The 22,916-nt window shown below is 39.1% G+C and overlaps 1 protein-coding gene across 1 annotated transcript in view; it reads left to right on the top strand.

Annotated features, from left to right (window-relative positions):
* LOC118810932 (cadherin-23-like) overlaps nucleotides 1–22,916 on the top strand; it is a 338,859-nt gene that overhangs the window by 197,497 nt on the left and 118,446 nt on the right. Inside the window, exon 10 of the mRNA XM_036575094.1 lies at nucleotides 19,418–19,530. Coding sequence (XP_036430987.1) covers nucleotides 19,418–19,530 — 113 coding nt within the window. The remainder of the gene's footprint in view (nucleotides 1–19,417; nucleotides 19,531–22,916) is intronic.

Here is a 22,916-nt window from a genome sequence, read left to right as displayed (position 1 = left end):
TAATTGCCAGGGTGATGTGTGTTAATGATCTAGAGAGTAGAGATTAGCATATCCAACTCTCTCACTCTCTCTCTTTCTCTCTCTCCCCCTCTCTCAGAAACCGAGTGCCGCTAAGAGGTTGTTGTTGTTGTTGATGTGCTGTTTACTGTATAATCACCTCTGTAATCACCTCCTCCCAGCTGCAGTGCAGTATCTAGAATAGCAGCCTGCTGACATCTGTATACTGATGTATTTCACATTAGATCAGTTTTAACTCTTTTTAACCCCTACAGCCTAAGGGGCTAAGGGAGTCTGTATAATGGCCTACATTTCAATTCATCACTCTCAAAACCTACATTTAAGCTTCATATTAGTTACAGAATAATTTACAGTAGTTACCCAATTAGGAAGTCTTTTAGGATTAACCTAGGATAAACCCTAGCTGAATAATAAACCTGCAGTTTAAAGCTACTGTTTTACATTGATTAGTCTCCCATATAGTAGAGTTCAAATGCGTCCTGTTGTTTCATAAGATTTTTTTTTCTTTTTTTTTGGTTGTTGCTACTTGTTCAGCTACGTGCTTGTTCTTATGTGAGGAATGAGTCATTTGATAGTTTGTGCCAGTTTTTATCTTACTGGCACATTATGTGGTGTTTGTTTATGCCCACTTTCAGTGGGAAACTGATGTCACTGCTGGTTTCCCGAACCTTTTGTTCTCTTGCTTGTCACCAAGCATTAGAGCAACATGCTATATGTGTAAGCAAGCTAAAAAAGGGCATTTCCATTGGTTCAAAATGCTTCCTGATCCCCCCCCTCTTCTTTGCTGATGCCACATTGGTGTCAGAAGTGAGATGGCGCAAGCCTGTCGAGTAGGTGGAGCAGCTCTGTCTGCATTCTTAGAAGCTTCACGTTGTTCTCCTGCACCATGCAAAGCAAAGAGTATATCATGGTTTGCATTACAAAGTTTGCGTGCTCAATAAGCTCACTGAGGCTAGCCTAGCTGAAGACATTAGCATTCCTGTTAAAAATGTACTTTTCTTTGGACACTTGTGTACCTTCGGTTTTCACGTTTCTCACTTGGGTGGATGTTCTGCATACTGCAGCAGGTAGAGGAAGAGATCAGGCATGAGTGGGACGAGAGAGAGTTCATGTGTTTAACTGAATGTGTCTGAGTCAAGGTGCTGCTAACACAATATTCTAGACCCTCTGAGCTCCTTAAAACCATCCTGCTGCGAGAAAATGTATGTGTGCGGGTGAGTGAGTGAGAGAGAGTAAGATACATGAAATGTGTGTGACTCGTGTGTCACCCCTCTTGGCAGTCTAGAGAAGGCCTTCAAAGTGCACTCATGTCTGCAGAATACATTTTTTTTAATCGCCACAGGAGAGAGCCATTCCCGAGGCCAGTCTTTAAACATCTCTGGCTCAGAGGGAGATGGACACTGTGACCCCCACAACTACAGATAGAACCTGGTCCCCCCTTCAGCTACAGTGGCCCGTAAGGACCAGACTTAAAGCCCCATTGAGTCTCCACAGACATTCTGAAAGAGATAGTAGTAGGATGTCAGCTATCAAGCACCCACTGGGAACACATTTACATAGTCCTTCTGTCTTCTTGGGTCTCTGGCCTACGGTTAAAGTGGTAGTTCAGCCAAAAATTTACAAAAATTGATGCCAGAGATTTTCCATTTTAAAGACCAGGAAAACTCAATTCTGATACTATATCTGGAAGGTGAAAGGAATCTTTGAAAATTTACAATCTTTTTTTGTTTGTTTGTTTGTTTTTCCACTAGCTGGCTAATGCAGAGTGAAGCCAGATAGTTAATGTTAGTGCTAAACCAAATGTCATGTCTGTATTTACTAACCTCGTCATCAGAGGCCACGGCCATTGGGAAATACCATTGTCTGAAGGAATTTACTTGGTCTGCAAGAATGTTTAAGTAAGTGGCACTGTGATGTGAAAGTGATGTCCACATGAAGGCCCGGACCCAAGGTTTCCCAGCAGGACATTGCGCCAAGCATCCCTCCACCGGCGTGTCTTCTTCCTTTAGTGCATCCTGGTGCCATCACTTCCCCCATGTAAACAGCACACATGTATCCAGCCATCCACATGATGTAAAAGAAAACAGGACTCATCTGTTCTGGTGACCTTCTTCTATCGCTCCAAGGTTCAGTTCTGACACTTGTGAGACCTTTGCAGGTGCTTTCAATGGTAGACAGGGGTTAACATGGACAATCTGGTCTAATAATCTGATAACTGCAGATTTGAGATTTTGTCAGTAATCCAATCAACATGTTTACATTCACTTGAGTAATCAGATAATGTGTCTACATGAGTCAGGCAGTAATCGGATTTCTACTTTGCAACCAGCCAATAAACTCACAGAAGAAGACAAGACGTAAACATAACGTAAAACTCGAATTTCATGCCACGGCATTTTTTTTAACATAGTGCCACTTTAGCTGTAAATATGAACATCCATCATCGTGAAGATGAAGAATATTTAAATCCATTAAATCAAGCATGTGTTTGGTTTTAGCGTCGCTCCAGAAGTATCATGTGGCAACGCTGCTTGCTTATTTCTGGTACTGTGGTCCGTTCTTGCACATGCGCAGACTGAGAAAACTGAAAGAAATCAGAGTAAGAGTTTACATACACTGAGAAATCTGACTACTGAGCTAAAATCCAGCTCTCTGTATCAGATTACTTAATCAGATTTCTAGATTGGAGTATGGTGTTTACATGACCATTTGAATAATCAGATAACTGCAGAAATCCTCTTATGATCAAATCATTCAGTGCATGTAAACACACTCAAAGTTGCTCAGCCCATGTCTTTCACATCCAACATGTTAACTACGAAAACCTACAGTTCACTTTCTGTGTAATACATTCCAGATGTCGATATGCGCTGCATTGTTTGTTTATTTGCTTCAGCATTATTCTCTTCATCTGTGAGTAGTCATAATGTTTTGGCTCATCCATGTATATTTCCTGCTTTTTTCTGACACTGAAAAAGTGAATAACGTGTTCTTAGTGTCTGTTTTGACTGGAAATTGAATAAATGAAAGTATGTAAATGCTAATAGAAATGACCATGCATTCAGCTAACATATTCAGAAAATCCATTCGACCCTGATGTATGCTTGTGAATACCAGCCATACTGTTCATCTTTTTTTGAATATTTTGAGTCTGTACAGTGAGCTACAGACGCCACATCCTACAGACATCTTGCAGGTCAACCTGGCTGTTTCCCGGCTGGACGGATAGATAAGCAGAAAAGGCGATTATTCTCCGTTTCTCACACACACGCGCTTCTCTTTTTGCAGTGTCGCTACACTCTCCTGCCCAGATGGCAGCCAGAAAGGTGTAATACAGCTTTAGCTTAGTCATGTTCTCCTATAGGATCTTTATCTAGCCTCTTAGCGCTCTCTCTCTACAGCTTTTCAATTAGCTACAGCAGGGCTTGACCCTGTCCTGCTAGCCGCGCTAATCTTACAGAGGGGAACACACACTCTCTCCTACACATGCACACACACTTATGGAGGCTCATTTGGCACATGACTCGCTCATGCTTTGTGTAGCCTATTTAAACGCACTAACCTGTGACTGTTGCCCACAACAGCAGTGGCGCGCGCGACCTGGAAAATCCGCTTTCTCAGACACTCTCACAAAGCATTCGCGCGTGATGAAAGAACAACACGATTGCTTTTTTCTTCCTCTTTCTTTTCCTCCTATCTTTAATGGAATCTCACCACCTTGTCTAGCTTTACTCGCAAAGCAAAGACCTGTTCGTACTTTTCCATGATGCGGAGAGAAGCAGACTCATTATGTACAGATGCAGTGCAGTTAGCTTTTAAGAAACTCTTAAAAGTAAAGATTATTTCTGAATAGTGAGTGACACTTATTTTGCAGAGATCAACAATTGTGATCTATTTATCCAGGTTTGATTATTCCTCCTGGGACTACGGATCAATACATGATGACCAGCATTAGAATAGGCTTGAACCCCTAAGCAAATTGTGTGTGTGTGTGTGTGTGTGTGTGTGTGTGTGTGTGTGTGTTGTGCATTTTGTCTGATTTTGTAAAACGAACCAAAAGAAAACAAAGGTTCTAAAATTATTCAAAAGCTCCATTCTATTCTAGTTTTTAAAATAGAATTGGTTATTGAGATAAAGCCTTAGTATATAATGTTCTTATTATTTTTAAGTATATATAAATACTTCTTATTTCTACTCAGTACTGTGCAAAAGTCAGAGACCACTCATTTATTTAATTTCCAGTCAAAATGGTCATTAGGTACAAATTACTAATGTTTAGGACATTTTCAGAGAGATTAGATATATAAGTAATCTACTAGTACAATGAAGGAAAAAGGCAAAAGAAAATAACTGAAAAAAAGGAGTTTCCAAAAGAGAGAAGAAGGAAGGTAGAATGAATGAAAGGAAGGAAGTAAGGAATGAAAGAAGGAAGGAATGAAGGAATGAATGAATGAATGAATGAAGGAATGAAGCAGGAAGGCAGGAAGGAAGGAAGGAAGGAAGGAAGGAATAAAAAAGGACGGAAGGGAGGAACGAAGGAAGGAAGAAATGAATGAAGGAAGGCAGGAAGAAATTAATGGATGAATGAAGCAATAAATGAATGAATGAATGAAAATTAACCAACTTCTACGACTGAACTTTGGAGATGTGTAAAATATCCCTGAAAGCGAATCTCCTGAAAAGAACGCAACCTGTAATAAAGGTGAACAGTGGACACACTAACTACTGACCATGTTGATATTATTATTATTAGCTGTTGAGGCTTCTGTATAATTTTCTGTCAGTTATGTTTTCTGATGCTAAAAAATCAATATCTTGAACTTTATGGCTGTTTTGGCTGGAATGGGAATAAATGAAGGGTGGTCTCTGATTTTTGAACAGTACTGTATATAGAGGAGTGTAGGGGAGAGCGGGGTTGGTTGGTTGGCACAGTTTCCTTTCTCTGCCATTTATCCAAACCATAAGGATGGATACATTAGGATAAACCAACTACAGTTAGAGGAAACAAGTATTCAGACCTTTTATTTTAATTATTTTATGTATGTCCAGTGTATATATCCACTTCTAATAAAAATCTTGTGCATATTATACTTGACGTCATCATGATGAAGGTAAAGATTCCTAAAGTCCTCAGCGACAACATTAATATGTTTGTTGCGTACACATGCTTATTAATATTATATACAAATGAATTAAAATACATGTCCTGACACTGGGTTAGAGGGTCACGGACTGTCTCTAGTCCTGATGCCTGAAGTAGACACACCGAACATCTTACATTTTTAATCCACTTCCTGACACACACACACACACACACACACACACACACACACACACACACTCCCTGTCTTTCTGTTCTCTCTCTCTTGTCTTTGCTCTTCATTAGCTCTTCATCAGGTCACTGCTTCATGCTTTTCCTGAGCCAGTGAGGCTTAGATAAAACACATCACTTGACATTCATGAGAGGCTGATGGTGAGAGACTCAGGGGGCCAGTAGAAGCCAGTAAAGCACCTTCAGAAACGGTCACAATCCGCTCAGCGTGTGTGAGACAGATTTAACCCATTATACTGTGGACAGATTTAACCCAGTATACTGAGTTCTTATTAATCTTAAGACTGATTATTCAGTATTGACTATAACGTTTCATAAACCACTGTAAACCTTTACTGTACAGTACTCTGACAGAGTTCCATGTGAAAATGGTCATTAACTATTAGTTTCTTGGTGGCAGCAAAAAATGCAGAAAACATATTTAACAGATAATCAAACAGAAACCTTGACAACAAAATAAAAGATCATAAATATTTTCAGTATTTAACATGACCCTTTACCTTCATTACAGCTTCCATTTTTTTTTCTGGAGACTTGCTTTCAGTTTTACAAAGAAATCTGCAGGGATATTTTTCCATACCTTTAAAGTTCAGTCTTAGACGTTGGTTGCATTTTCTGCTTCTCACAATTTGAAGAATAATGGCATTGAAGTGATCCAACAAATGTAAATTATTTACACAAGTCTGTATAACTCAATTTTCCCAATTTTCTCCTTTTAAATAGTCATGAAAGATGAAAAATATAAACAATACATTAGAATTCTCACTAATTTAGCTTCTCTCTAACGTTACGCATTCGTATCTTAAAAACCTTGAGACTGATTAACTCTGTACTCTTTGAGAGGGCAGTGAAAAGCCTGCATCTTGTGTTTTAGTCAGAGTTTATTATTTGTTTAGTCCACAGAAGGAAATATAGAGGGACCCATGTTGCTGTGCTCTGCTCTGCTCCTAAAGATTTAACAGAATATTTTTGGTATCAACTAATTCTTCAGAAACTCACTATGTGGTGACACAGGTTACGATATGACTAGGCTAGCATGATTAGCTAAGGTAGCAGACAATTAGCAGTTGCCTGTTTATCTTAAAGACTTTGACCTGGATTCATTTTGTGCTGTAAATTCCCAGCCATATTTCACCTAATATTGATTTGTGGTCTGAGTCTAGCCAGTGCTGATTGGCTATTTTATTTATTAATTTATTGATGTATTGACTTACTGATGTATTGATGTATTGATTGATTGATTGATTGACTGATTGATTGAACATCAGTTTGACATGCTGGTGTGCTGTAGCCTGTAGCTTCAAGGGTCCTATGTGGATTTTTTGAACAAATTTTCCTGAAATGCATGGCCCAAATTGTAAGTCAAATCATAATTGCTGTAGGTAGCAATGTAGTCCATGTAGTACAGCCCTTATTTACTTGTGTAATATATAGTTATGACTGTGCCACAGAGAAGTTGCGACCCAACCTTTGAGTTCTACAGGGTTAAAGTCGGTCGAAATGCCTTTTGACCCCTCAAGTCATGCTCATCTAAACATTCAGAAGTGATGCAAATCAATTGCACACGAAACCGTGCATTAGCCGTGCAAAATCTTCATAATTCCAGAGGCTTTCAGAAGGCCCTGATTACACTGTCTGCCTGTTTCTCCTTGCAGAATGAGCTGTGGAAGTGCTGCACGTCTGTTCACGGCCGATTTAACATTGACATAAAGAGTGTGTGATGGCATGTGTGTTGTGTAGAATAAGTGATTGTGTGCAGGTTTTGAAGGGCGAGTGAGGCTCTCTTTATTACCTACCTATCACATTACACACGGTCTGATTGCTTTCCCTCACTCCGTCACTCCTTCACTCACTCACCCACTCACTCTCTCTCAATCACTCACCCCCTCATTCCCTCACACACTTACTCACTCACTCACTCACCCGCTCACTCACTCACCTCGTCACCCACTCACTCACTCACTCCCTCATCCCCTCACTCCCTTACCCACTCACTCACTCACTCAATCACTCACTTACTCACCGCCTCACTAACTCACTCACTCATTCAATCACTCACTCACTCACTCACTCACTCCCTCGCCCCCTCACTCCCTCGCCCCCTCACTCACTCACTCACTAACTCATTCAATCATTCACTCACTCACTCACTCACTCCCTCACCCACTCACTCACTCACTCCCTCACCCCCTCACTCACTCACTCACTCCCTCACTCACTCACTGACTCTTTCACTCACTCAGTAACTCACTCACTCATTCACCACATGACTCACTAATTCACTTATCCACTCACTAACTCACTCATTCACCATGTAACTCACTAGCTCCCTTACTCATTTACACACTTGCTCACATACTGACTCAGTAACTCAGCCATTCATTCCTTCCTTCACTCACTCACTCATCCATCATTTTCTCCCTCTCCCTCTTCCTCTCTGGACAGAAGGTGGGGAGTGTTTCAATAAGTTGGATAATCGCAAAAAGGTTACACACACACACACACACACACACACACACACACACAGAGAGAGAGAGAGAGAGAGAGAGAGAGAGAGACTATACTGTTTTCGCTTGCTTCTAGTCTGATTTGTAAATTGGGAAAAAAGTGCTGTAACATCTCATACATTAAATGCACATTTTATTATTATTATTATTATTATTATTATTATTATTATAGGAGTGCACATGAGATCCGAATCCTGAAAAAATACTTGCTTAAGTACATAAAATATATTTTATATCTAGATTATGTATAAGCATATGTATCAGCACTGGCAGATATGTGCATGAAAAGCATCAGATATCGACTACATTCCTCACCTCATTTCTAGTTATTGTTACTTTTTGTTCTTTTAAAAAGTTATCATTTCTGGGATACATGATTATGCTATGACAAATACAATATAGTTCAGTTTAAATAATCAAATGATTATGGGAACACTTCTGTGTGCGTGTGTGTGTGTGTGTGTGTGTGTGTGTGTGTGTGTGTGTGTGTGTGTGTGTGTGTGTGTGTGTGTGTGAATGCAGTCACTCGTATAAGTTGTGGATGCCTCAGCTTCTCATTTTCCAGCTCACTACTGGCGATAATGTGAAAGCTTTGGCAATCTGCCCATGTTTCACATCTTAGTATTGACCTGTATAAATACACACACACACAGGCACACACACACACTAACACACACACACACACACACACACACTCACACACACACACACATTTGAGAGAAACATTCAGTTGATACTTTTGTGGTTAAAACATATTAAAAGCATGCATTTGATCTTTACAGGTAAATGTAATTGATTTTCATCAGGTTTGGGGTGACGTGGTACAGAGTGGTACAGTAATGTTACTACTTTTCCCGTAATGAAGTAATGTAATGTATTAAAGTTTAAATTCTTGTAATCACATTACAGTTACTGAGTAGCGTCCGTACCTCATCATAAGCAAGCATATTGTCGCGGTCACAAGGAATCTCCAAACCAGCAGTTTTTCTGCGGGGTTTTATGCGGATTTGGCCCCATCTTGAAATCCTGATATGTTCAAAGCTTTAGAATGCCTGGAAGGCATAACTAAGGGAGCCCACATGCTGTTTTGGTAAATAAGAAATTAAAATATCCAAAACAGAGAATTTCTCACTGCTGAAGTTCATATTCAATTTTCATCAGGTGACTGCATTGATCATTGTAGTTATGGCTCTATTTTAGATACCATTAAAGTAACCACTGCATCACTTTACTGCATTGTTAAACCACAGTATGTGCCTTCAGGCTCGTTATTTTTAATCGTGGATTGAGGGAGGTCAGCTAACAGCAAACTTGTGTTTAAGAGCCAAATTTGAAAAATGCTCCCAGACATTCTGGCTTGTTTAGCTTCTTACACTATTATTAAAAATTTGGAAATAGATCATGTTTTTTGCATATCATTTGCATGTAACAACAACACCGAGAAATCACATGATTGACATAGAAGAGCAGAATAAACATCAAAATGGTCATTTCTTGTGTCTGCATTATATATATACTTTCAGATTGTGTTTATCAAGTATTTTGGTATCAAAATATAGAGAACTATTATAAAATACAGCACTGTGCATAAGTCAAAGACCACACTTCATTTTTTTTACATTTCTAGTTAACAACCGTGTTAGACCTGGTGGACCACCAAAACTGTCCCATCAGATAAACAATACTCAAAGCTTTCATCTTTGAAGGAGAGGAGAAAATCAAGCTGCTTCAGATCTAAACAAATCCACAGGTGTTTCTGTCCATCCTGCCACTGTGAGAGGACAACTCAAAACTATGGCTCTGAAAGGATGTATATTTGGACTGTTAGAAGCAGAAAATGCAACCAACTTCTAAGACTATATATATATATATATATATATAGTCTTATATATAGTCTTTCCAAGTCATTTTGGGCCGTTTCTTTTGGTCCATTTTGTCCATCGTCATGAAATTTACACACAATGTGTGGAAGAACAAGCATTTTCAAATTAAGACAAAAACTGAAAATTGACAAAAATGGAGATACGAGGTTTTGTTCTGACAGCAGTGATAAATTTATATACATTTGTTGAGGCTTTTATGCAATTATCTGTTAAAATGTATGTAGATTTTCTGCTTTTTCTTGGCACTGGAAAATGAACAATGGCTGTTTTAACTAGAAATTAAATAAAGGAATGGTAGTCTGACTTGTGCATTGACTGTAATAAGCTGTTTTATTTATTTGTATACAGTCCACCATAAACATTGCAGTTTGGGCATCCCTAGAATATACAGACTATAGAACTCTGCTATAGAATATAGCAGAGTGCATGCAGTGAGGTCTCTTAGTAATAAAGACTGAAGAACTGCTCCAACCTGATGCAGCAAAGTCAGAATGTTCCTGTACCCTCAGACTGCCAGCCCAGCACACTGAGCTCTACACACACACACACACACACACACACACACACACACACACACATACACACAGCTGTGACAACTATAAGTAAGAGTATAAGAGTGCGGTCAGCATATTGGTAACAAAGGGCTCAGTTTTGTTGTGTGTGTGTGTGTGTGTGTGTGTGTGTGTGTGTGATGTTAATGAGACGGAGAGAAAACAGGAGCCTACAGTGACTGAGATTTGACCTTCATTTGTTCTGTTAGTTATTCAAAAGATGCAATTTTCTACTTAGATACAGTGAATGCATGTGTGAGAGATTGTATATATGCATGTGTACATAAGTGTTGTGCTTATTTTGCACATGTATTCATCTATATATTCATGTATGCAAATTGTGGAAGTGTTTGTGTGTGTGTTTCTGTGTATCTTTGTTTTGCTAAATTAACTGTGGCTATGCATTCATAATTGCATCTTTCAGTGGTGCAATGGCACAAGAAGGCCCTGCAGCTCATCCAGTATAATCACTTTCAAATGGAGCCAAACTGCAGTATGATGTACTCAATATTTAGAATTAAAAATCTTAAGTAGGTAGTGACAAACATGAACATTAACATTAGATGCCAGTGGAGCCATCTGAGAAAATGACATTAGAATGAATGCAAATAAACAAGTGAACACTACATTGTTGTATATTTCACAGTTGTTGATTGTTGAAGCTGCTTTTATGGCCGTGTTGGACTTTAGGTTTTCTAGCAACTGGACCCAGTTTATCATTCTGCTCTTCTCTTTGTCACTATGGATAGTAATGACAGTACCCATCACTGTATTAATACACAAAAGTAAGATGGCATTCTCTAACAAATAGGCGTGATATACGTTGTTTTTTTTTTTATTCCTCATTGCCTTTATACTTCTGATCTACTGTCTTTAAATAATGGTTCTTATCCCATTCATTCCAGTGATTGGTTTATAGTCCAGGTTCTGCGTGTTTCTACCGATTTGGGGAAACTGGTTTCATGATAATTTGCAAAGTAGCCTTAAGAAACTCAGCTGTTTCTCTTAGTTATGTTAGTTATATTATGTTTTGTCTTTAAATTAATTTTATCTTAATGTGTAATTGTTTTAGTGGAGTATTTTATGATTTGTTTTTATGTTTATTTTTTATTATTGTCCTTCACTTGTTTACAGTATATTATAATTTATTTAACTAATATAATTTATTACTTATTTGATCTGGTTTCATGTTTTGACCGTCTTAGCTACATTGTAAATGAGGGTTTGCCTTAATGTATGAGTCTAAATGATAATAATAATAATAATAATAATAATAATAATAATAATAATAATAATAATAATTATTATTATTATTATTATTATTATTATTATTTAACTATATTCATCTAACAAACTTACTAATAAACAAATGAAAGAAAAAAGCATTGTTATATTTTTTGTTTGTTTTTTTCCTGTATTTCTGTTGATTTTATTCTAATCTTACATTATCTATTCTAATGTAATGTATTGTTTTTACTGGCAAAAACACATTTACTGTCAGAATAAATTGTTTTGAATAAATAGTTTTTTCTTTTCTTTTCTTTTAAAGGCTGCCTAAGACTGTGTGTGTGTGCGTGTGTGTGTGCGTGTGTGTGTGTGTGTGTGTGTGTGTGTGTGTGTGTGTGTGTTCAGAGAGTCTCCACCTCCACAGGTGTGAGCGACAGGTGAGGGGCAGTGGGCCGTTCAGTAAACGGCTGTTGCGCTGTATTGGCATTCTGGTCAGGCTGCTGAAGCACACAAAGCAATTTAGAGCCATCATGACCACATTGACCCATCCTGCATGACCAGCCACAAAGCAGGTGTCACTCAGCTTGCTCTTTTAATCTGATTGGACCTGCAAAGTCCAGGAAGGGTGGGACACAAAGTAAACCCATGGTTGCTTTCAGGGTTGATGGTTAACAACTGTCACAGTTACTCAGCAGATTTTTGTGGCACTTTTTGCAGTCATTGATTTGCTGTTTTGTTTTTGCTTCTTTCCTACATCTACACATGATCTACTCAGTGCTGCATCATTTAGGAGGATTGTTTTATAGTGATGCACAGTGTTTCAGTGGCTGACTTTAAATGAGAGAAAAAAAGGTAAATATCGTTGGTTTCAACCACAAAGTTTTAATTATTGATTAGCAATTTTGGACCAAATTCTGTATCTTTGCATCGCTACCATATTATATTTCATTTATTCCATAAGTTCAAAATTGTGTATATACAGTACTGTGCTGAGTTAGAGACCACATTTCATTTATTTATTATTTATTTATCCAGTCAAAACAGTCATTATGTACACGTTATTCATTTCCCAGTAGAGATTTCTGAGAAGATCAGGATAATCCACTTGCGTAAGGAAAAAAAAAGTCAAAGAATAATAACAGGGGTTTGAAAAAACAGTTTTCAAAAAAAATAAAATAAAATAAAAGCTACAGAGAAATTTTGACTCCTAACAACCATGCAAGACCTGGTAGACCATAAAAACTGTCCCCATTAGATAAACAGCGATTAAAGCTTTTGTCTTTGAGAGAGAGGAGAAAATCAAGCTGCTTCAGATCTGAAAAAATCCACAGGTGATTATGTCCATCCTTCCACTGCGAGGAAGTAGACAAAAAAAGATATGAAGTAAGGTTTTATGCACTAATAAGTCTAAACTAGTAATTGGGATTACTTGGTTTGTGAGAAGCAGAAAATGCAACTTCTCTGCAAAATCCCTGCAGATTTCTTTGAGAAACTGAAAGCAAGCTTTCTGAAAACAATGGACACTGTAATAAACATCAAGTGTGGACTCTGAATACTGAAAAATCTGATATGAAATATTTAGTTGTTGAGGCTTCTGTGAAAATGTTCTGCTGATACTTAATGAATGAGGGGTGTTCTCTGACTTTTGCTCAGTACTGTATGTTGTTCCAACTCATAGAGCTGTCTTCAGTCTAGGAGTCTGCATTAGAGAGGCTATTCTTTAGAAACACACACACTGGCACACACACACATTTGTCAGGACTCAATTTGTAGCTGGTCCACTTTTCCACCCTCCTTTTCCCCTCCTGCCGCCACCTTTCGCCCTCAATCCTCAATAATTACCCAGAAGGCCTTGTCCTTTCGCCAGCCTTGGCTAGCTGCTGCTGGCCCTCAGTCACCCCACTCTCCAGCCAACAATGGCTCGGCCAGGCCCCAGTGTGCACTGACCACAGGCTGCCATGCCCCAGGGTTAATCTCCTCTGTCCCTTCCTCTGTCAACACAGCCACACTCAGCCGTTGCTGATTACTCTGCAGTCCTAAATGCTCAGACGCTACAGCACTTGACTCCCACTGGTGAGAGTGTATAGAGGTCATAAGCCCCAGTGCCATCAGAGCAAAAGCTAACAGCTCCACTTATTGCATTATACTTCATGATTCAAGAACTGGTACAAATAATACATTACCGTTTAATAATTTGGAATCACTGTTTTCAGTAACATTAAAGCAATTTAATCTACCATCTGGGACCTAGGCATGTGATTCTGTTGGCTGTTAAGATTTGCTGCATAACAACAAGCAAACCTAGCCTTCATACTTTCACCTTCTCAGCTGCGGTTGTATATGCAGTCATCGCTATCAGACAGGACTGTGTAAAACATGTTAATACCACTAACATTAAACCTCTGAGTTAGTAACTGATTCAGCAGACCTTTTTGTTGATGAAAACAGGCTCTCTGTGGGCTAATTGTGCCTCACTAGAGTAAGTTAGTTATATAGCTAAGCTAAAAGGCCTGAAATTAAGGCCTTGTCCGCATGGATCCAGTTTTTACTTTGTTGTCAAATATTTCTGCATCCACACGAGTACTCAAGAACGCTAACATGAGCATTCCAGCCCAGTAGGGGGTGATAACATCTCATAAAGTTTAATGTAAAAGTAATTTTGAGATATAGTTGCATGTCTTGTTAAAGTGTAACTACTTAGTCATTACAGACACTTAATATACTGAAGAGCCCTTGAGCAAGGCACCTTAACCCCAACTGCTCCCCAGGCGCCGTGGTTAGGGCTGCCCACTGCTCCGGGCAAGTGTGCTCACTGCCCTCTAGTGTGTATGCATTCACAAGTGTGTATGTGGTGTTTCACTGCACAGATGGGTTAAAATGTGGAGGTGAAATTTCCCCATTGTGGGACTAATAAGGGTAACTTAACTTTAGCTTCAAATATCTGTGTTTAATCTACTTAACACTGTTAGCTTGGTGCTAACATAGTGGAAACTATCATTAGCAGTGGCGAGTAAACAAAAGCTTTCTGCATTAAATATTGGTTTATAATGACATGTTTGGCTGGCACATGATTGTGTGACTATATCTGTCTCTCACACCAGATAAGCTCCAAAAGTTGTATGGTCTCACAATACTGTGTTCCACTTCAGCCATCATTGAGCTCCAACACTGCACCCCCTGCCCCACCCCGTTCACTGAGACAGCCAATGAGAGGGGTAGTCTTTAGCACACAAAATGACCTTTTCTTCAAAGAGAAGTAAATAACAGGATAAAGCACAGTAAATATGCCTCCTTTAAGAATATATCGCTGAAACTAATCACTTTAGTTCCACTTTAATGCAAGAACCCATTACATGAATTCCAGCCTCCTGTCTTCTCCCTCATTCCATGTGATTTCAGCTTAAACAGCTCTGTTCTCCAGCGATGGCGTAATGAAATTATTCACCGGCTCATCCTGTGTCCACTAATTTGGTGCTTGGCTGGCTTGATAGATGTAACCAAGCATCGCTATCTGCTATGCACATTTGCTAACCCGTAACTGTAGGCTAATTTGCGCTGCTCTGTTAGCCTGGCTGAGCTCAAGCTTGATGGAGTGGCTGGTGTAGTAAATCGGTCTGCTACATGGAGATAGCGGAGGAGGGCAGCTAAGGGCTGGGCTTGGGATGAGCTAGCCTCAGCAATGGAGATGATGTACTGTGACCAGGGTTGATTTCACAGCTGCTAGGTGGACAGCAGGTATACAAGAGCTGTCTGGCTGTGAGGGAGTGTGGTGGCAGGGGGCTGTATTTTGAGCTGAATGTCACAAGCCGGGTGTCCATCCTAACAAAACTTGCTTTGCTTTTTATCCATAGTGTTAGCTAACCATGATTGTAGCATCTCAACAGTAAGCTTATAGCCTTCTACATTCACTGGCCACATTATTGGAAAGTTTTTCTTCTGCCCTCACCTTGGTGGTGTACAGTTAGAGACTGTAGCACATCTATTGGTGTATCTGTTAATGCATCTGGAGATATGTTGAAGTTTGTGGTAGCAGTCCTCTAGCCCTTCATCAGGGGTCAGTGTCTGACCACAGAATGTGGTTGAGAGTGGTGGATCACTTTCAACACAGTAGTGATGCTTGGGTATGATACACCTATAAGGGAGAGTAGTCTATATGGGAGGTGGCTAGAGAGTGGAAATACGAAGTAGCTGTTTCCAATAAAGTGGCCAGTGAGTGTATATTCTAATCTTTATCCATAAATGCAATTTCCACCTGTTTTCGAGGTCCTGCAGTTGAGCTATGCATTATTGATGGAATATATTTTGGTGGAAATGCACCAAATGAATCAACTGGAATGAACTGGATTTCCATCTTCAGACGTGAGCAAGCAAATCAGCTTTTGTAAAAGTGTTTTGTTGTGTTTAAAAGCTCTTTTTATTGTGCCAGTTGTACACAATTCTTTGATGTAAAGAAAGCTGCAGTTGTGCTGTCCATTTTATCTCAGCACAGCCGTCTTTGTAGAGAGGTGTGAATTGTTTTTACTACAGGGGGTTCTCACCCCCCTCCTTTTTCCCACCATTGCTTGCTAGCAGCTCAACACAAAGTCTCCACATTTCACCCACATGTTGCACACAATACAAAAGATTACTGTCGTATGTATTAGTTTTATCCATTGTGCCCCATGCTTAGCTACTGAACTCCTCCTTACCCACTTTCCCACTGTGATAAGTCAGTGTATACTAGCATCCTCCATGCTAATGCTAACATCATAGTAATCTGTACTATGCTTCACTCCACTGCCCTCAGCAGCAACCCAATATTCTTCTATGTCTCGGTGGAATCTGTTTCTATTTCCATTCTGAGATTATAATCATCGTTTTCAAATCAGTCAAGGCTCCCTGATGCACAGCCTCTCTAAGTAAATACTTTTTTTTCAATCAAAACAATCAGGTCAAGAGTGATCATAATGTATGTTTAATTTTGCATGACATTGTTGAAAGAGATTTAGAAGCCCCTTTATTTTTTGTATTATATGGAGACCTACACATGTCTAGCACCCTCAGTCAGTTGAGGGTTTCCCTTTTGTTTGATCTCTGCTGTGCGATGACTAAGGTTTGTATTGAAATGCATGAACGTGTGGTATCTGAGAGGAGCAGGCTCTGACACGCTCAATCTCAATTCAGCAGCAAAAGATTTTGTCATGTCCAATTTAGCATAACAACAGCTCCGACTTGAGATGCAAGTGGAGTGATGAGGGGATGAAGAGATAAGAGAAATAGAGGAAAAACAGGAGACAAAAAAGTAAGTGATTGTATGAGCTGAGAAGAGAAGAGAAGAGAAGAGAAGAGAAGAGAAGAGAAGAGAGAATTATTTGAGGAAAAAGAAGACAAAGAAATTGGAGAGAGGTTGAGAGGAGAGATGAAGAGAAAGGAAGTGAACAGAGGTGAGGTGGTAAAAGATGATAGGAAAGGAGAAAAGAGATTTTGAAAGAAAAGAAGAAAAGTGAAAGGAAGAGAAGAGGAGTGGCTGAGAGATGAGAAAAGAGGTTGTGAAAACAGAAGAAAGGAGAGAAGTTGGGAGATGCGAAGAGATGAACAGAAGAGAAAATATGAGAAGAGGACAGAAGGAATGCTAGACTGATAGAAGAGATGGGAAATGATAGGAAAGAAAAAGCAGAGTTGAAGAGAAGAGAAGAGGAAAAAGGAAAAGAGGAGAGAGGTGTAAGGAAAAGAGAGAGGAGGAGAGGATAAAAGAGCCATGGATAGAAGAGAAGAAAGGAGAGAGAAGAGGAGGGAGGTTGAAAAATGAGAAGACGAGAAGTTCAGAGGAGAGAAGAAAAGAAAAGAGGCTGTGAGAAGAGTAGAGAAGTTGAAATAGAAAGGAAGTTTGAGAGAAGTATAGTTTTGTATCCTACAGGCTCTGTCATATGTGCCTGACAGATATAATTAGCATGCAGCAAGCAGAGACAGCATAATAGAAAATCGAGACAAACTACTTAAATATCATATATTGTGCAGAATTAAATTGATACATGATAATCTGAAATAATGAAGAGATAACTACAAAAAAACAGGTAATTAAAAGAGAGAACAGAAGGAATGTAAGTCAAGTTGATATAACAATAACAGTATAACACAACTAATGGAGCTTCCTGGTAGCAGCAGTGGTAGTGCTTTATGCAGCCAGACTATGGAACCAGGAATCATAATGTCGAGTAAACTGTGCAGTCGCCAGACTTGAGTACCTGAGATCCTGGTGTCTTAGACTAAAGAGGTGCTTTGTGTACATACATTCAAAGGGGCTGTAAAATGTGTATCCGCTTCGTGTGTTGCCTCACAGCAAGAAGGGCCGGGGTTCGATTCCCTGGCTGGGTCACCAGGGTCCTTTTGGTCTGCATGTTAGTGGTTTTGACCATAGGGCTATCAGGCACATATGATAGATCCTCCCTATATCTGTGAGGATCGCACCGGTTTCCTCCCACAGTCCAAAGACAAGCATTCAGGTGAATTAGAGATGCTAAATTGAGTGACAGTTAGTGTGTCTGCCTTGTGGTAGACTGGCAGCCTGTCCGGGGTGTTTCCTGCCTTCTGCCCAATGACTGCCTGGGATAGGCTCCCGCTCCCTTGCAACCCAGGAGGATAAGTGGCTCAGACAATGTGTGTGTGTTATTGCTTGTGTAGTTGAGATGAGAGGGGCTCTGATATCAAATGATCGCTTGAACCAATCAACATTATGGCAGATCATTTGTCAGTGGTTCCTTACCCACACTGTTAAATATACAGGCACCATGCAGGTACAATTATTTTAACTGTTGTTATTGTTTGTTATCCACTGTGGACCAGATGAGGATGGGTTCCCCTTTTGAGTCTTGGTTCCACTTTTGAGTCCAAGGTTTCTCCCTCTTGCTCTTAGGGAGTTTTTCCTTGCCACTGTTGACATTGGCGATGCTCATGGGGGCTTGGACCCTGATTTTTCTGTGCAGCTGCTTTCAATACAACTTAGAAAATATCATTTTAATCACGATACAATTATGTTCCCCGACTAAAGGTACTAAGATGTACCCTTGAGGTGACCACCCGAGTGACAAGAGGGGTACTGCCCCAGTGATAGTTTCGTACCTTTATTTCTGAGAGTGCAGCTATAACCCAAACAAGCCAGTGAGCAAGCTAGCTAGTGTTTGACATTCCTTAACCAAGGTAAAATCACTGTAATGCACCACTTGAATGATGATTTGTTGGCTAGGCTAAGTCAGTTAACAAATGCTGACATTGATTGAATGATTTGTTGTCTATATACATCAACACACTGAGCCACATCACTATCCTTAGCAAATGTCAGCAATATATGGATGATGGACAGGTTCTTACTGCCATGGCCACTAACACCTATCACCATGGTTACTATAGTCACTCTTTGTTGAACTTTACCATCGTTATCCTGTATCTCACATAGTTTCAAAGACTCCTACCAAAAAATAAAAGCTTTAAAAAATGAAAAAAAGTGAATTGTTGTGGGGTTGTTTATGCTTGCGTTATGTTCCATTGTCACTTACTGTTCAGTCTGAAGATTATTTATTTATGGGTTAAGGTGATTATTTGCTAATCAAAATATGTGCAATGTTTCCCAACTAAATGAAAATGCTGACATTTTTTGTTCCTCTTTTGTATATCATATCTTAATCTTTTGTATATCTTATCATACTATTTGTTGTTGTTTTTCTACTTCCAGTGATTTGTATGTATTTTTAATGCAAGTGTGCAGAACTATGAAGTTTTTGAAAAATGCGTATCTCATATGACTTAAGACGTGGTGAATTTGTGCTTGTCCAGGACAGGATGTTCATTGTCACTGCTTGGAAGTTGCTCCTCTCTGCCCTCGTTCACTGCTTTCCTCTGTGTGTTTTTCTTTCTGACCATTAGGGAACACCAACAGTGTGTTTGCTCTGGACTACATCAGTGGGTCCCTGACCGTGAACGGCCGACTGGACCGAGAGAACCCACTTTACTCTGCAGGATTCATACTCACAGTGAGGGTACGCATACAGTTTGGGTATTTCAAGGGTTAAGGGGCAGCACTGATGTTTGTAAGGGTTGTGAACGAAATATGGAGAAAGAGGTAAGGAGAAGTTTATGTGTTTGAATTCTGAATACATTTTTAATATAACATAGCATCACAACCATAAAAATGGTAAATGTAGGAGAAGGAAAAAAATATTTTTAACTTATTTTCTCTTTAAACCTTTTGCTATACTTCTCCAAACTACTTACATGTAATTCCATAATTACTTATTTAATTGCATAGTAAGTTACATAAGGAATTATATTGACATTTACATTTTGAATTTGAATCTGAATTCTGACCATTTTTGCGTGTTTCGATGTTAGGAAATGACAAAACCATGGCAAAAAAAATAAAGACTGTAAAGAATGTTTGTCCTTTCTGCAAACAAGACAATAGTGCAATAATTACATTTAATCAATAATAAAATATCTCCTGTATTTACAAACACAAGGGTGGTTTGAACTGAAGGCTTAGAATCTGCACTTTACACAGGATCTCTCTGCTTGTTTCAATGAGCTACAAGTGAATATTAAATGAAAAAATAGCTAACTTAATAAATATTTTAATTTAATATAATTTAACTTTTATTATATTTTCTGTCGCTACATTCATTGTGAAATGTTCACACAATGTGAAGGGCAGCTAGGAAAAAAAAACAGAAAAAAATTGTGTTTACAATATATTTTTACAAGTTAAAACTGAAAATATTACAAAAGAAAAGAAAAACAAAACACACTACACTTCAGACCTAAGACATTTAACTCATACTAACATTCAACTACATACCTTTTAAACTGACTTTAATTCAATCCACCTTAATCCTAACCCTAACCCCAACCTTAACCCCTTAACTTCCCAGGCTTATTACATAATAAGGCTTATTATTCAGTAACTACAGGGACTTCAGTGCAAAGTAATGGAGCTTTTCTTAGGTTATAGAAGTGTGTAATAAGCTTTGGACCCACCGGTGGGCCCATGGCTTGGTTAGGGCGTAAACCCCAAATCTACACCCAACCCTCACTCTGGTCCTAATGCTAACACTGGTTAAGAAACTGAGTGTCACCAGAAAATTTGTTAACAATTTGTATACAGTCCACAGGGTGTTTAATTCGTGGATCAGGATGTGTTACCTCAGACTGCATCTGGCTCCTACTTTAATGGATATGGCACCTCATTCACATACACAATACAGTCAAGAATAAAAGCATTAGAACAAGAAACAATTATTATATATATTTGACAGAAATGGTAATAAAAACAACACAGATGTTGTTCATCACTCACAAAAAAGCTTAGTAATGCTGTTTATCACTTGCAAATGTACCATTTCTACTGTAATTGTTCAGTCCTCAAAAGAGCTCAGTAGGCCTGAACAAAACCACTGGCTTCTGACATTGATAGTAACTTCTAGTAATTTTTTTATGATTAATTTTCAAATGCAAGCGTTTGGTTGTTTGAATGATTTGCATTGCATTGTACGTTTTGGGTAAACCATATATGAGAGAATGTCCTGGCTGTTGGTTACTGTCCAAATAAAATGAGACCAAATGACAAAATATGTCATCTGAGTTCCAGAAACTATATAACATCCATAAAATTACTGTTACAAAAACAGCGTTTTTTTTTATATCTCCTATGAAAAAGTTTCCATCAGTGTGATATTTCTTTATGGACCAGGTGAAATGACTGAAATGTGGTGAAGTGCAGTAGTAATGATGTTCAGTTGGGTTGCTGTAATGTGCCTGACAATCTTCACTTGATGACTCTCTTATCTTTACAAGAGCAGCTTATAAATGTCCACTTACTGTAAGTAATTCTGATACAGTAAGGATGAGTGAGCTAATATTCTGTTAGGCTTCAGGTCTATTAGGAGCACTCAGAGACCATTGCCTGCTGAGCCCTGTAGCCCTGTAGAAAAGAGAGATAGAGACAGAGACAGACAGAGAGAGAGAGAGAGAGAGAGAGAGAGAGAGAGAGAGAGGGGAGAGTCTTGTTATCGTTATCTCCGTGACCTGCTGACAGTTGCATGGCCAAAGGCTAGAGTGTGTGTGTGTGTGTGTGTGTGTGTGTGTGTGTGTGTGTGTGTGGAAACAATTGTTCATGTCTCTCTATCTCTGTTTCTAAGCCCAGCTCAGTGCAAGCCTTGGGCTCTCTCTCTCTCTCTCTCTCTCTCTCTCTCTCTCTGTCTCTCTCATTTTGTTTCACTCATTCTTCCAGAAGTTTGAAAATTAGTGGGGTTTTTTTTGTTTTTTTTTTAACTCCATTTGAATTTGGATAGAACAGCTGTAACCTTTGCAGGTCCCAGTTATCACTGGTGATGAAAGCATAGTGTAATTTTATATGAATTATTTCTCACTCGTTGCTCATAGAAGCAAGTGGGAAAAGTGGGTTCAAAGTAGAAAAGATGTTTTATTATGATTTGAATTTAAATAATGAAATATTATTCTTTGTACAGTCTTATTTTGTGAGAAGAAAAACACACTTTACATTTTTACAGTATTAGCAACTCCTTAGCAACCACATAGGATACTATAGCAATGGCCTCGTAACACCTTAGCAACCACAAGGGATACTGTAGCAATGGCCTAATAACACCTTAGCAACCACATGGTATTCTATAGCAATGGCTTAGCAACACAATAACCACCATAGCAATGGCCTAGCAGCATTTAACTATATCCCATATACCACAGAAACAGCCTATAAACACCTTAACAACCACATAGGATACTATAGCACTAGCCTCAGAACACCGTAGCAACCCAATGGGACAAATAGCAGTACCCTAGTAACACCTTAGCCACCACATGGGATACTATAGCAATGGCCTAGCAACACCATAGCAACTACATGGGATGCTATAGCAAAGGCCTAGTAACACCTTAGCAACCACATGGGATACTATAGCAATGGCCTTGGAACACCTTAGCAACCACATGGAATACTATGGCAATGACCTAGCAACACCTTAACAACCTCATGGGATACTATAGCAATGGCCTAGCAACACAATAGCCACCATAGCAATGGCCTAGCAGCATTTAACTATATCCCATATACCACAGAAACAGCCTAGAAACACCTTAGCAACCACATGGGATACTATAGCACTAGCCTTGTAACACCTTAGCAACCACATGGGATACTATAGCACTGGCCTCGTGACACTTCAGCAACCACATGGGATACTATAGCAATGGCCTAGCAACACCCTTGCAACCACATGGGATACTATAGCAATGGCCTAATAACAACTTAGCAACCACATGGGATAATATAGCAGTACTCTAGTAACACCTTAGCCACCACATGGGATATTATAGCAATGGCCTAGCATCACCTTAGCAACCACATGGG

This window comes from Colossoma macropomum, unplaced genomic scaffold, assembly GCF_904425465.1.
Source record: "Colossoma macropomum unplaced genomic scaffold, Colossoma_macropomum, whole genome shotgun sequence".
NCBI lineage: Eukaryota > Metazoa > Chordata > Actinopteri > Characiformes > Serrasalmidae > Colossoma > Colossoma macropomum.
Note: the sequence above shows the minus strand (reverse complement) of the source record. Positions and strands in the feature narration are given on the sequence as shown.